The 12980-nt window shown below is 55.6% G+C and overlaps 1 protein-coding gene across 1 annotated transcript in view; it reads right to left on the bottom strand.

Annotated features, from left to right (window-relative positions):
• PKD1 (polycystin 1, transient receptor potential channel interacting) overlaps positions 1-12980 on the bottom strand; it is an 83484-nt gene that overhangs the window by 16095 nt on the left and 54409 nt on the right. The window contains exons 16-27 of the mRNA XM_053991897.1: positions 12794-12940; positions 11203-11346; positions 10033-10312; positions 8363-8579; positions 7785-7935; positions 7165-7317; positions 4557-4701; positions 3151-3753; positions 2544-2700; positions 2024-2276; positions 1300-1495; positions 512-682 (exon numbers count right to left, since the gene is read on the bottom strand). Of these exons, the coding sequence (XP_053847872.1) occupies positions 512-682; positions 1300-1495; positions 2024-2276; positions 2544-2700; positions 3151-3753; positions 4557-4701; positions 7165-7317; positions 7785-7935; positions 8363-8579; positions 10033-10312; positions 11203-11346; positions 12794-12940 (2617 nt within the window). The remainder of the gene's footprint in view (positions 1-511; positions 683-1299; positions 1496-2023; positions 2277-2543; positions 2701-3150; positions 3754-4556; positions 4702-7164; positions 7318-7784; positions 7936-8362; positions 8580-10032; positions 10313-11202; positions 11347-12793; positions 12941-12980) is intronic.

Here is a 12980-nt window from a genome sequence, read left to right on the forward strand (position 1 = left end):
GTCACGGTGCCTGGCACATTGCATCCTCTGTGTCTGGGGTGACATTTATGGTCACGGTGCATGGGACATTGCATCCTCTGTGTCTGGGGTGACATTTATGGTCACGGTGCATCCTCTGTGTCTGGGGTGGTATTTATGGTCACAGTGCAAGGGACATTGCATCCTCTGTGTCTGGGGTGACATTTATGGTCACGGTGCATCCTCTGTGTCTGGGGTGGTATTTATGGTCACAGTGCAAGGGACATTGCATCCTCTGTGTCTGGGGTGACATTTATGGTCATGCTGCATCCTCTGTGTCTGGGGTGGCATTTATGGTCATGGTGCATCCTCTGTGTCTGAGGTGACATTTATGGTCACAGTGCATGGGACATTGCATCCTCTGTGTCTGGGGTGGCACCTGGCCAGTCTGTGAAGGAGATTCCATGTCCCCCTGCAATGTCCCCCCGATGCAGCAGTCACCACGGGCCAGCTCGCCCTGTCCAGGGCCAGCAGGTGGCCCCTCCGTGCCCACCTTTGTTGTCGTGCCAGATGCGGATGCGCCAGACGCTGCCCAGGCTGCGCTCCGTGGCGATCTGGAACACGTCCAGGCTGTTGCGGTGGAAGGCGTTGTCCCCATCCAGGTGTCTGTGCCCACTTTTGTTGTCCACCCCGTACAGGGCGATGCCCACGTGGGCCGTGGTGCCTGCAGGGAAGGAAGGAGCTCCCTCAGGGAAGCCCACCCGAGGTGCAGCTGTTCCCCAGCCCTGCCTGTGACAGCTCTATCCACAAACCCAGCCCGCGGGGAGAAGCCAAACTTTGTGCCTGCCTGCTGCTGGGAAGGATTCAGAACAAAGTGATGGATCCTGGAGGACAGCAAAAGGAGCCATCCAAAGGGCCAGCTGGGCAGGAGAGGGTCACAAGTGAGGAACACCTTCTGCCTCTGCAACCACAGCCCAGACAAGTAAGGCAGGATGGGGGAATTTCTCTCCTGGGTGGTTCCTTCCAGCAGCAATTGCTTGTCCCACCACAACAGCCAGTGCTGGAGCAGCCTGGGCTAGTGGAAGGTGTCCCTGCCCATGTCACAAATTTGGAACCAGGAGGTTTTTGAGGAACCTTCCAACCCAAACCATTCATTTGACCTGCCCCATCACCACACGATAAAACCTGGGAATGCTGTGGGAAGCCCTGGACTGAATCTGCAGCTCAGCTCTGCGCCCTGCGGGGAGCATTCAGAGCGTGACGTGCCCTCAGCACGTGGGACCTCAGGTGAGCTACAGTGTCCCCCTGGGAAGCAGGCAGGGGAGCAGGCTGCGGGCTCACCTGATCCTCTGCCCCAGCCCGTTTTCACCAGGATCTCGTATTTGTACATCCCGTTCTTGCCGCAGAAGGGGATCACCCCCACGCGGTTCATGTCGATCATGTCCAGCTTGTGCACGATCAGCGCGGCCACCGAGTAGGTGACAAAGCACACAGCACACGTCAGCAGCACGATGTAGTTCAGCCCTGGGCCTGGAGCCTGGAGAAGGGAAAAGTGTTGAAAAGCAACCCCGGGAGGATCCCGTTCCCATTCCCTGCCTCCTTCCTGGCCGTGTCCCTGCTCACAGCCGCGGCCCCGCAGAGCTGGCAGCAGCAGCTGCCAGGAGCTCCCTGCTCCTGCTCACGTCACAGGGACACAGCCAGGAAGAGCTGGAAGCCCCTGGGAAGCAGGGAGCAGCTGGCAGGTGCGACTCCCTGGGATCAAACAGTGCTGGGTGACAGCTGGGAGGAACCATTGGCATGGTAGACACACTGTGTAGACACAGTGCCAGGTGTCCAGAGCAGGGACTAAAGCCATCTGCAAAGGTCTGTTTCCAGCCAGGATTCCCAACCAGGGGACACAGCTTCCTCTGAGCTGCGCCCATCTGCACCTCCCAAGGGCTCCCAGATGCCTGTGCTGGTGCCAGCTTGGACATGAAACCAACAGGAGCCGATGGCTTTGCTCCAGGTGACAGCAACCCGTTCTATGTGTGACAGCACTGCACAGCCTCTGCTTTGTTGTACTCACGGGAAAGATGAACTGGACAGAGTTTGGGGGCACAAACAGGCTGGCCCCAAAGGCTGTGAGGTGCTGGGTCAAGCACACGGCCTGGTCTGGCCTGGTCTCCTCCAGGGGGACAATTCCTTCTGTCTTCCAGCGCTTCTCCTGCTCGCTGAAGTACTGGCACAGGGACGTGTACAGCCCCAGGGTCACCTCCACTGCCGACCAGCTGAAGTGGTTGGTGATGTTCAGGTAGTATTTCTGGATGGGGTCATCCGTTCTGGAGAAGGGAAAAAGCAAGGAGATGACTCCCCTGCCTCCTGAAGGGACACCAGCCCCATTCTGGTGGAGGTGTGCCCATGGAAAGCTTCCAGCCACAAGGGCAGGGATGCACTCAAAAAGGAGGAAAAGCCCAGTGAACGTGGTGTGATTTACACCCTTTGGCTGTGCAGGTACTCAGGGGCTCCACAGACCACCTGAGCACCCCTCACACGCATCCACAGCACAGCCTGAGGCTGACAGGGACTACCAGGGAGGCTTCTCTTACCTGGGTGAGGTGAAGAAGGTGTAGAGCTTGTGGTCACTTCCAGCCAGGGCGTCCAGGCTGATTCTCTTGGAGGCAGAGCAGTTGTGCTCGTTGGGCTCGGGCTCATGATGGAGATAGGCCATGATGAAGGGCTCAGGCTCACTGGCCAGGTAATGCTCTGTGGGGAGGGGAAGGAACAGAAAGGGCTTTAAAAACCCCTGGCAGGCTCAACCACAGGTCTGCTGTCAGCACTGGGGCTCAGGGAGGAAGGAATGCAGAGAGTTGTGGGAGATGCTTCTCCAGACTGTGCTCCCTCAGTGTGCTCCTCAGAGGATGCCTGAGCACTGGGTACCACTGGGCCTGCCTGGGAGAGGGACTGGACAATGCCTTCCAGGGCTGATGTGGCTCAACAGAAGGGCTAGGAAAAGCAAAAGGCTTCTCAGGGCTGGAATCCACAAGCAAGGATGACACTGGGCATGCAGATTGTCCAGGACAGCCAGAACCTCAACCATGCAGTGTGGAACCCGCTGCTTACACCCAGCATCCCTTCCCACACTGGTTATTCCTCCCACCCAGCCCTCCTCTCCCACAGGAAGGACTAACAAAGAGATGGATTTGTCAGCCCTACCATTGAGGACTCTGTAGGTGAGCTGAAAGTGCAGTCCTGCTTCCCTGTTGTTGCTCTCCATGATCACAATCAGGTTCACAGACGTTCTTGCCTCGATGACTTCAGTGCCAGCCACGAGATTTTCGGGCTCTGTGCTGTTTGAGACCATCACAGTGATGGCTTTTTCAGAGTCCAGGCTCCCGATGGGGATCTGCACCCCGTTGTGTGTCTGGAACTCCATGGAGGCCACCTTGGTGGACACGGTGTAGTTGCTGATGTAGCCAAAAGGGAAAGGGTTGGAGTCCACTTGGAACATGACTTGGATGACATCCGTCAGGTTGGAAAGGGTGGAGTTGAAGGCCTGGGGGATGGAGAACTGGCAGTTTGGTGTGTTTTCGTAGCAAAGCAGGTTAAAGGGGTCAGACCTCTTGCCTGTGGCCTTAATTTCTCCTCCCACCAGCTCGAGGGGCTCTTCGTTCAGCACCCGGGATTTCATGAGGATTCGCATCAGGCTGGAAGACAGGTTGTAGGCTTTGGGAGCCAGCAGCAAATTGTGGGAATCAGCCAGCAGCTCCTGGGGCTTGGATTCTTGTGAAACTGTATTGACAAGGTGGATTAGGTCACCTGCCAGGAGAGAAAAGAAGAGGAAGTGGTAAATGGCCTGGTAAATGGCTACAGTCAGGACCTGACCCTTCCCAGAGCAATCAGACGAGGTTTTCCTTGCTGTCTTCTCACTGTTCCTCTGCACATGACCTTCCCCACTGGAGTGTTCATAGCCCAGAGCTAAAAGCAAAGCTGTCAGCAGTTCCTGCAGCCTCTCTAATCTACCAGGTTTGGTGAGGAATACTTAATCACAGCACACTGGATCTCTCTCCTGTGTAGTGAAGAGAACCACAGCTCAGGAAACTGGGAGAGAACGGATAAAACAAAAATGTGTTCCTAAGCTTTTGCACTCTTAAGTGCACCACACTCAGAAAGGAGTGCAGAGGTAACAAGGGGTGCAGAGAAGGTGTCTCTGCTTCCCCCCAGGTCACCCAGGTGGGAATTTCCACACAGTGCTCCCAGGTGCCCCAGTGAGGTTTGACAGCCTCCTTGGACTCCAACCAGGAAGACAAGCATCTGGAAGCCATAGCTGTTACTCATTGTTTACTAAAAAGAGAATCCCCTGGAGTATTAGTGAGCTTATTAGGAGTATTAGTGAGTTATACTAACAACTGTCAGATGTAAATGTCCGCAGAGCAGCTGCCAAAGCCAGGACAACCCTGGGAAAAGCACAGGGAGAAGAGAGGGCTGGGATGCCACGCTCCAAATGGCAGATGCAACTTCCTAAAAATGGCAGAGGAAGGAGCCTGAAAGCTCCCCTCAGCCTGCTCCTGCCCCTGAGCCTGTCCCCTGTCCCCTGTCCCCACGCACAGGACAAGGGTCACCTGTGATGTTGAGGATGTTGTCGGCGATGCCGGTCGGTGTCACCGTGCCCTGGGTGGTCTCCCCTTGCAGAATGGTCATCATGGTCTCCAGCTTGTTCAGGGTCCTTGTCAGGCATGACTTGCACACCAGCTCCTTGCTCACCACCTGCAAAGGGACCAGGGTCTGACAGAGCTGGAGCAGCCCAGGGAAAGCCCAGCTGGCTCTGGCCTCAGGAGACCTTTTCCCTCTGGAAGTGCCCCTGGGGAGGGGCCAGCAGAGGCTGCCCAGCTCACACTGACAGTGGCCAGCAAGTTGTTGTGGCTCCAAGGCTCTTCCATCTCCCCCCCGTGACATTCCCAAAGTGCCAGTGTACAGGCAGGCAGAGGATGCCTGGCAGAGGATGCTTTTGGGTTGGGAAGAGGAATAAAGGCAGGAAATTGTTGCCCAGAGAAGCTGTGGCTGCTCCATCCCTGGAAATGCTCAAGGCCAGGTTGGACATGGCTTGGAGCAAACTGGTCCTTCCAAGCCAAGCCATTCCAGGATTCTGTGATTCTAAATTCATGTTCCCTGGTGTGCACCAGGCACACCTCCCCTCTGGGACCACACACAGCAACCAACCAGGAAGAGCTGGATGGGATTCCTCCATCCACTCCACAACCTCCAATGGCAGCAGGATTTAGCCCCAACTGAATCCATTTCAGTGTCCAAATCCTCCTGAAGGCTGTGGGAGGAATCCTGCCACTCAGGCATGATGGATGTCCCTCCCTCTGCTCCCAGATGTGTCCAAGAAACAGAATGTTCCAGCCATGGCCCGGAGCTTCCTGCACTCTCCAGGGCTGGATGGGAGGGACTGAGGAACACATGGAAGCTGTTACAACCCCGTTCCTCGCTCTTATTCATCTTTTTTCTTTTAATCATCACAGGATTCAGCCATGATTCACCATATGTTTTGGTGAAGAATCAAAACAGCATCTGCAGGTCTTGAATTCCCCCTTTTCTGCTTTATTTGTAAGCTCTGAGGAGCCAGGACAGACTGTGTGAATCGGAGTCAGGAAGCAGGGAGGTGGGGAAGACACTGGGTTATGGGGAGGAACCACCCAAGGGCAGCTCCTACTTAGGGAGGAGAATCGACCAAGAAGTTCAAGATTCTTTTTTTATCCCTCCAGGAGAAACTAATTCTGATTTTTCCTCTCCCTTGTAGGTAAAATCAAAAATGTATCAGCCCCGATGGACACTTGTGCAGGAAAGGAATGTGTGAACTCCACTTGTCTCAGCCACTTGGGAGTTTCTGGAGTACTGTTTTCCTAAGCTTTTCATTCCAGCCCAGAGCAGAAAGTAATCCTGGAATGTCAGCTTTCCCCATGGAACAAAAATGCTATTTCTAGACCTAAGCTCCCACAGCAAAATCAAGTCACGAGGCAGGAGGAGGTGGGAGAGACAGAAACAACCTGCTCCAGCACGGAATGGGATGTGCTCAACCCCAAACCCCCAGGCAGAGGGGGACAGAAAGAAGGGGTTTTTGAGGTTTGCAGGCTCAGGAGCAGGGAAGGGAGCAGCTCAGGACCCTGTGGGTGGGATGCAGTGCTGCCCACCACTGACCTGGCTGCAGGGGAAGCACAGCCAGGGCCAAGGAACCTGACCAGTCCCCAAAGCAAAGATTAGGGAGGGAAGGAGGAGGAGCCAGAGCAGCCTGGCTGAGCACCAAGGCACAAGTGCATTACCCAGCTGGGCTCTCTTCTCTCCTAAACCCACCAGGCAGCAGCCCCAGCACTGGAACCGGTGCTGCACACTGCCAGGATCTCGGTGCTCCCAGGGAGCAGCAGAGCAGAGCAGAGCAGAGAGGGGTTTCTCATCTTGTAGGGCAGAAACAGGGCTGGGAGGAGCATCAGACCTGGGCACTGGCCCCTGGCCCAAAGCAGCTCTACTTGTGTTACTCCTGATGGGAGCCCAGCCTGTCCTCACAGATTCTGTGACTCCCACAGCAATTTATTCCAGTGTTTCTGGAGCTCCTCTGCTCTGGGAGAGCTGGGGGTGTCCAGCCTGGAAAAGAGAAGGCTCTGAGGAGACCTCAGAGCCCCTTCCAGTGCCTCAAGGCTCCAGGAGAGCTGGAGAAAGGCTTGGGACAAGGAATGGAGGGACAGGACAATGGGAAATGGCTTTATGAAGGAGGGTAGATCAGATTGGATATTGGGAAGGAATTGTTCCCTGTGAGGGTGGGCAGGCCCTGGCACAGGTGCCCAGAGCAGCTGTGGCTGCCCCTGGATCCCTGGCAGTGCCCAAGGCCAGGCTGGATGGGGCTTGGAGCAGCCTGGGACAGTGGAAGGTGACCCTGCCATGGCAGGGGTGGCACTGGATGAGCTTTAAGATCCTTTCCAACCCAAACCATTCCATGGTTCTCCAATTCTCCAGCCTGTGGAGGCCTCTCCTGCAGCTGCCAACCAGGGCAGGCACCAGAGGAGCAGCACAGAGCTGCCAGGGGCAGAGCTGGCAGCGCCCAGGACGTCACCACAGGAACCCTGATGGGGTGGACAGTGACACCTGCCCCCTGTGCGTGTGCAGAGCGCCAGGCCAGCACAGGCAGGACCGAGGGGCTGCACCTGCAGGCTCAGAGGTGGGGAGGGGCCGTACCGTGCACTGTGCCAGGGCAGCTGAGATCTGCTGGATGTCATCCACCGTGTTCACCTTCAGCGAGTTCAGCGTCTCCGTGATGTTGTTGCGAGTCCAGGTCCGGAGCTCGAATTCCTGCCCAGCCTCAGGCTCCAGCAGCACGGATCGCTCGTACTGGGGGGTGGAAAACAAAACAGCGGGAGCTGAGGAAGGTGGAGTGAGAATGACAGAGCAAAGAGAGGTTTCAGGGGCTGCTGAGCTGAGCTGGAGTCACCTGCTCCCTGCACTCCACATCTCCTGCCTCTGCTGCTCCCCAGAGGGATCTCATGAGCTGGTTTTCCAGCAGAACTTCCTCAATGTCACTTCTGCTCTCCAAGCAATTATCTAAACAGCCTGGCACTCAGCAGCTAACGAGTACAGTGCAGTCCTTATCCACCTAAGCAGGGTGCCCGTGCCCAGGGGGATCATCCCTGCCTGGCTTCCAGGTGTGCAGCAGCCTCTTCCTGGGCAGGGAAATAGGAATATAGCCCCGAATTCCTGCCCTGCCTACAGAGACCATTGTACAAAATCTGGCCCAAAAATTCTCCTGGTGAATGCAAGGACTTCTGGAGGCCTCTCTTGGGCAGAACAAGCTGTGTTACCTCATTTAAGATGGTGATGAGGGCCAGGGAGTACTCAATGACCTGCTGGGGGTCCCCTTGTTTCACCAAGCCCTGGAGCACGGTGTCAGTCTGATTGTAGAGCCAGTGGGAGAGGCTGGGGAAGCCCTCGGGGAGGCCGATTTCCATGGAGCTGCAAGGAGAGAGGGATTTGGGTGAAGTGTGGGCTGGGCTGGGAAGGGACAGGAGGGGAGGCAGGTGGGTGACCCACAAAGGCAGCACTGCTGCTGCTGCCCCATTTGCGTGAGGAACACCACGGACCTGCAGCCTGGCTCCTCTCCGGCCCAGCCCACGATCCCAGGAGTCTTTTCCCACTTAACAAATCCACGATTCTACGGAAGCAGCGAACTCCTGGGAAAGCCTCCCCCCTCCAGCAACGCCCCACAAAGCCCGGAATTCCCTGTGTGCACTTCTGCTGAGCCTCCCCTCCCTTTCCTGCCAACAGCCTCTTCCAGGAGGCAATCCCTTCAGCCAGGAACAGGACAGGGACCCGCCACGAGCCTGGCACTGGGGAGCTGGGGCTGGGCACAGGGCCGAGGGCCAGCCCAGCGGCCTCTTACCGGTTCACGGCCACCACGGTGGCTCCCAGCTGGTCCTGCACCAGCACGGCCACGGACACCTGGAAGCCGCTCTCGTGGAAGCCGGGGGGGAGGAAGGCGCCGTGCTCGGCCCGGCTGCCCTTGTACACGCAGAACTCGTGGAAGTGGCCGGGCCGGTGGCGCGAGGCCAGCAGGATGAACACCAGCGGCCCCTCCGCGTCCTCCGTGTCCCGCCAGCCTGCAAGGAAAGCCCAGCGGGCTCTGACAGGGCCGTGGGGAGCTGCAGACAGCGCCCCAAAGGAGCTGGCACTGCCCCCTGCCCCTGCCCTCCCTGGGGAGTCCCGTCCTGCCCAGCCCTGCGGCACGGATGGGGCTTGGAGCGACCTGGACTAGTGGGAGGTGTCCCCAGCAAAGGACAAGATGCTCTTCAAAGACCACTCCAAGCCATTCCAGGATTCCCTGGTGGTTCTGTGGACCTGCCCTTGCTGCTGTCCCAGCAAGGGTCCCCTGCTCTGGCAGATTGTCCCCAGAATGAGGACAGCTCATGGACTCCATCAGGCTGGATGGGTGCCTTCGTTCTCTCTGAATTTTTTGTGATGTTTAGGGGTTTCTCCTTGGGTGTTTGGGTTCTGTAACACTTAAGGGGATCATGAAAAATTCATGATCAAAATAAAAAGGGGGGATAACTCTGCTGGGACTGGGAACAGCACTGACAAAAGCCACAGCTTCTCTACAAGCCCTGCAAGGCCTGACTTTAGACAGAGGCTCAGCCCTCCGGCAGCTCAGCATCTCAGGAACAACTGGGTCCAGGATAAAACCTGCACAAAGGTTTCCCTGGAGCTCCCAGGAATTATGGGGAGTCTGATGGGAGCTGGGCACTTGGGAAATTCACTGTGTGTTGGCCAGTGAGCCCCAGTGAAGCTGCTGGCATTGCCACTGTGTCCCGTATCTGTCACTTCAGCTTAAAAACAATCACTAAGAGCTGAAATCCCCACCATTCCAAAGAGGAATTGATTCCAGCATTATTCTGGGTAGCTCAAAACATACCAAAGTTAGAACCCCATGACCCTGAACACGTTTCTGCTGCTCCCCCAGTTTGGTGCCCAGCCCCCTGGAAGCAGCAGGGCTCATCCCCTCCCAGCGTGGCTTCCCGGCACTGTGCACAAACAGCTCTAATCTCCAGCACCGATCATTTGGGGAAATCTGGTTTCCAGAGGCACTTAGTCCTTGGCCCAAGGCTATGGGACATCAGCCAGGCCACTTTTCCAAAGCTGGGCTCACTGCTGCTGTCTCTGCAGCTGGTTGGGAAGGTGGCTCTGGTGGGAACATCCAGCCCACACAGCAAAAACAGCCCCACTGCTTTGTCTTTTGATTCTTCCCACATACTGTGACTCAGTTTTGGACACCATCTTCTTTTTGCTGCACTGAAATGACCAGTCCCTTCCACAAGAACTGGCCTGGCCTGGATATCACCGCTCACCTACGTGAGTTAGGAATTTTTAAACTGCCTGCCCGCTATGGGGAGTTTGGGAGCTCCACAATTCGGGCACACAAAGCTGCTCATGGTCCAAAGCACTGCTGAGCCCAGCCCTGGCCAGCAGCGCCCCGGGGCAGGAGTTTGGGGTGAAGGGAACACCTGAGGGACGAGCAGCTGGTAATGAGGAGCAGGAGGGGCTGGCAGGTGCTCTCACCTGAACACTCGAAGTGCACCTTGGTCACCAGAGCCCTGAGGGGTCCCTCGGGGGACAGGCGGCAGGACCCCCCCACGGGGGGCTGGTTGGGCAGCAGGTCGATGGAGGCGAAGCCCTCCTCCCCCGTGGTGAGGTCTGTGATGTGCAGGGTGAAGGTGTAGCCCTCGCCATCCCTCAGGGCTCCTGGCCTCAGCACCAGGTTCATCCCCGTGTCGCCGGTGGACGTGGTTGTTCTGTCCAGGATGAGGGACTTGTTCTTAAAGCTGTGAGCTGCCCACCTCTGCAGGGATGGACGGGGGAAAGACACGAGAGGTTCGGTTTGAAGCTGAAGTTATGTCCTTAAAATGTTTTCAGATTGAGCCTTTTATAAAAAGTAACAGATTTCTAGTGGGAGCGTCTGCCAAATTTGCAGTTGATAATTCGGCTTTAGTCTTGTGTGCTACAGCAACAAGAACTGGAACCTTTCCAAAATGTCTGGTGGGAATATTTCCACTGTGAGATCTACTTTAGTTTCTGGAATTACATCACCTTCCAAAAGAGTATTTCATAATACAGAGTACAAAACACAGGAAATAAATGAAGGACTGGTGGAGTCTCCACGGGATACCGTGTTTTATGTGCTGCAAGCTGAACGTGGCCTGGGTGGTTACTGTTAATAGCACAAACCTACAATTGTGATAACAGGAGAAACAGTGAGATAAGCAGGCAGAAAATGCCAGGCAAGGACATGCTGGGCTTGCTGGGAGCAACAGGACTTCCAGTGCTGAGAGCTGCTCCCCTCCACAGGCTGCAGTGGAAGCTGGAATTAGAGGTGGGCACAAGTGGAGAGACTGAACCACCTCTGCTTGAACCACCAGAATAATGGGCAAAATGCCAACCAGCAGGGAGAAAAACCACTTTACAGATCTATTATAGGGAAAAAAGAAAAAAAAAAAAAGTGGCTTTTGTGTGGAAAGACCTGGTCACTCACAGCTTTGGCTTAGAAATGACCCCACAAGGACTCAGCCAGACCCACCTGCTGCTGCCTGTGGCCAGGGACTGCTTCCCCTCCTTGTCTCTATGACAATCTAGGACCAGGACTTTGCTTCTCTTTCCCTTTCCACCCTGACCCCTCTGCCTGCTCCTTCTCCCAGAGCCCCCCAGAGGTGAAGCAAAGCCCTGTGACTTTACCCCAAGCTTGGAGTCGTTGTGACAGTTCTGGCAGGTGCCCTCCAGGTACACGTAGGAGCTCTTGCTGACCTCGTAGACAGACTGAGCCTTGCAGGAAACGCACTCCAGGGACACAATAGGGACTCCTCCCCTCTTGATGAACACCTGGGAAGGGTAGAGGCTCCATCAGAAGGTCTGACACCAAAACACAGACACCTAACAAGTAAGGACACACCCCAGCACCTGGTGCTGCAGGGAGGAGTTGCTCTGCACCAGCCCAGCCTGTGCTAAGAAACAGCAGGAAGGGATTCCCAAAGGATTTGGGGTCAGATTTAAGCTGCATCTCTGCTCTTACACTGCCCAGTTTCCATCACTGGTTTGCAAGAGCCACCCAATGCCAAGCTGGGCTGATCTAGGTTATTCTGAATTTATTTATTTATTTACACTTTTTAACAACATAAATGACTTTTGAAATGTCCCTCTGGGTCCCTGGTGCTGAACTCCCAGCAAACCCTGCTTGTGCTGCAGGTGGGGATGGAAGAACCACCTTTTCCAGGGAGCAGCACGTTGTTCCAGGCTTTCAGCTGGAATCCAACTGTGCATCTCCAGACATCCACCACACCTTCCTGGCAGAGCACTCGCAGAGCTCTAGAGGCACTGGTGGCTCAGACACAACAGCAGTTGAACTCTGACTCCTGAGCTCTGTCTGAATTCCTTTAATCCCTGAGGAAATGGGCTTGTCCAGCCCTGGACTGAGCCCTCTGCCCTGGCATAATGAGTGTTATGAATTCAAAGATAGTAATGAAGACATTGTTTAACATGGCAGACTCTAAAAAGGGGATAAATATTCCCCAGCACTGCGCTGGAGCCCCATTCATGCCGCCAGTATCTGCAGATTTCCTGCGACACTGGGAGCATTGTTTTGTGCTCCTGCATGGAAACCAGATAGGACGGAATGTCCTTGAAAGACTATCAATTTCATTTTTTCTCTTTTCATCCCGCAGCTCTGGTTTCAAACCCAGGCTGTAAGAGTTTCCACTCCCAGCCCGAGTCCATCTCCAATTGCCAGCTGCACCACGATGGATGTGCCTGACAGGAACCGTGCGGGTGCGCTCGGCGTTGGGATTCGTGGGGCATAAACAACGAGCACTGAAAAAAATCCTCCCCTAAAAGAACTTGGAAGGTGAGAAGAGAGGAATTGTTGACAGTAAAACTGAGCCCTGGCTCTTAGGAAGCTCTCTGGGTAAAACGAGGGCAGAGCCTGTGGCAGGTGAACAGCTGGGACTGCTAAAGAGCAGGAAAGGAAGTTTCCTTTCTCCTATAGGAATTTCCTTGGGAAAGGGACTAAAGGGACTAATTGTTCCCTGTGAGGGTGGGCAGGCCCTGGCACAGGGTGCCCAGAGCAGCTGTGGCTGCCCCTGGATCCCTGGCAATGTCCAAGGCCAGGCTGGACAGGGCTTGGAGCCCCCTGGGACAGTGGAAGGTGACCCTGCCATGGCAGGGGTGGCACTGGGTGATCTTTAAGGTCCTTCCAACCCAGCCATCCCATGACTCTGTGCCTCAGAGGTGGCTGTGCCAAGCAGAGAAGATAACAGCTGTGCGTGGTACGTACAGTTTGGTTGGTGGCCTCGGGACTCATCCCTTCCTTCCTGACGGTGAGGTCGAACGTGTACTCCACATCTGCCTCTAAGAGAGCTTTGGAAATTGTGACAATTCCTTCCTTGGCACTGAAATTCAGAGAGCACCCTGCAGCCGAGCTCTGCTTGCAAGGAGAAAAGAACTTTCAAACCCTCCTTGGT

This window comes from Vidua macroura, chromosome 16 (genome assembly GCF_024509145.1).
Source record: "Vidua macroura isolate BioBank_ID:100142 chromosome 16, ASM2450914v1, whole genome shotgun sequence".
Lineage (NCBI taxonomy): Eukaryota > Metazoa > Chordata > Aves > Passeriformes > Viduidae > Vidua > Vidua macroura.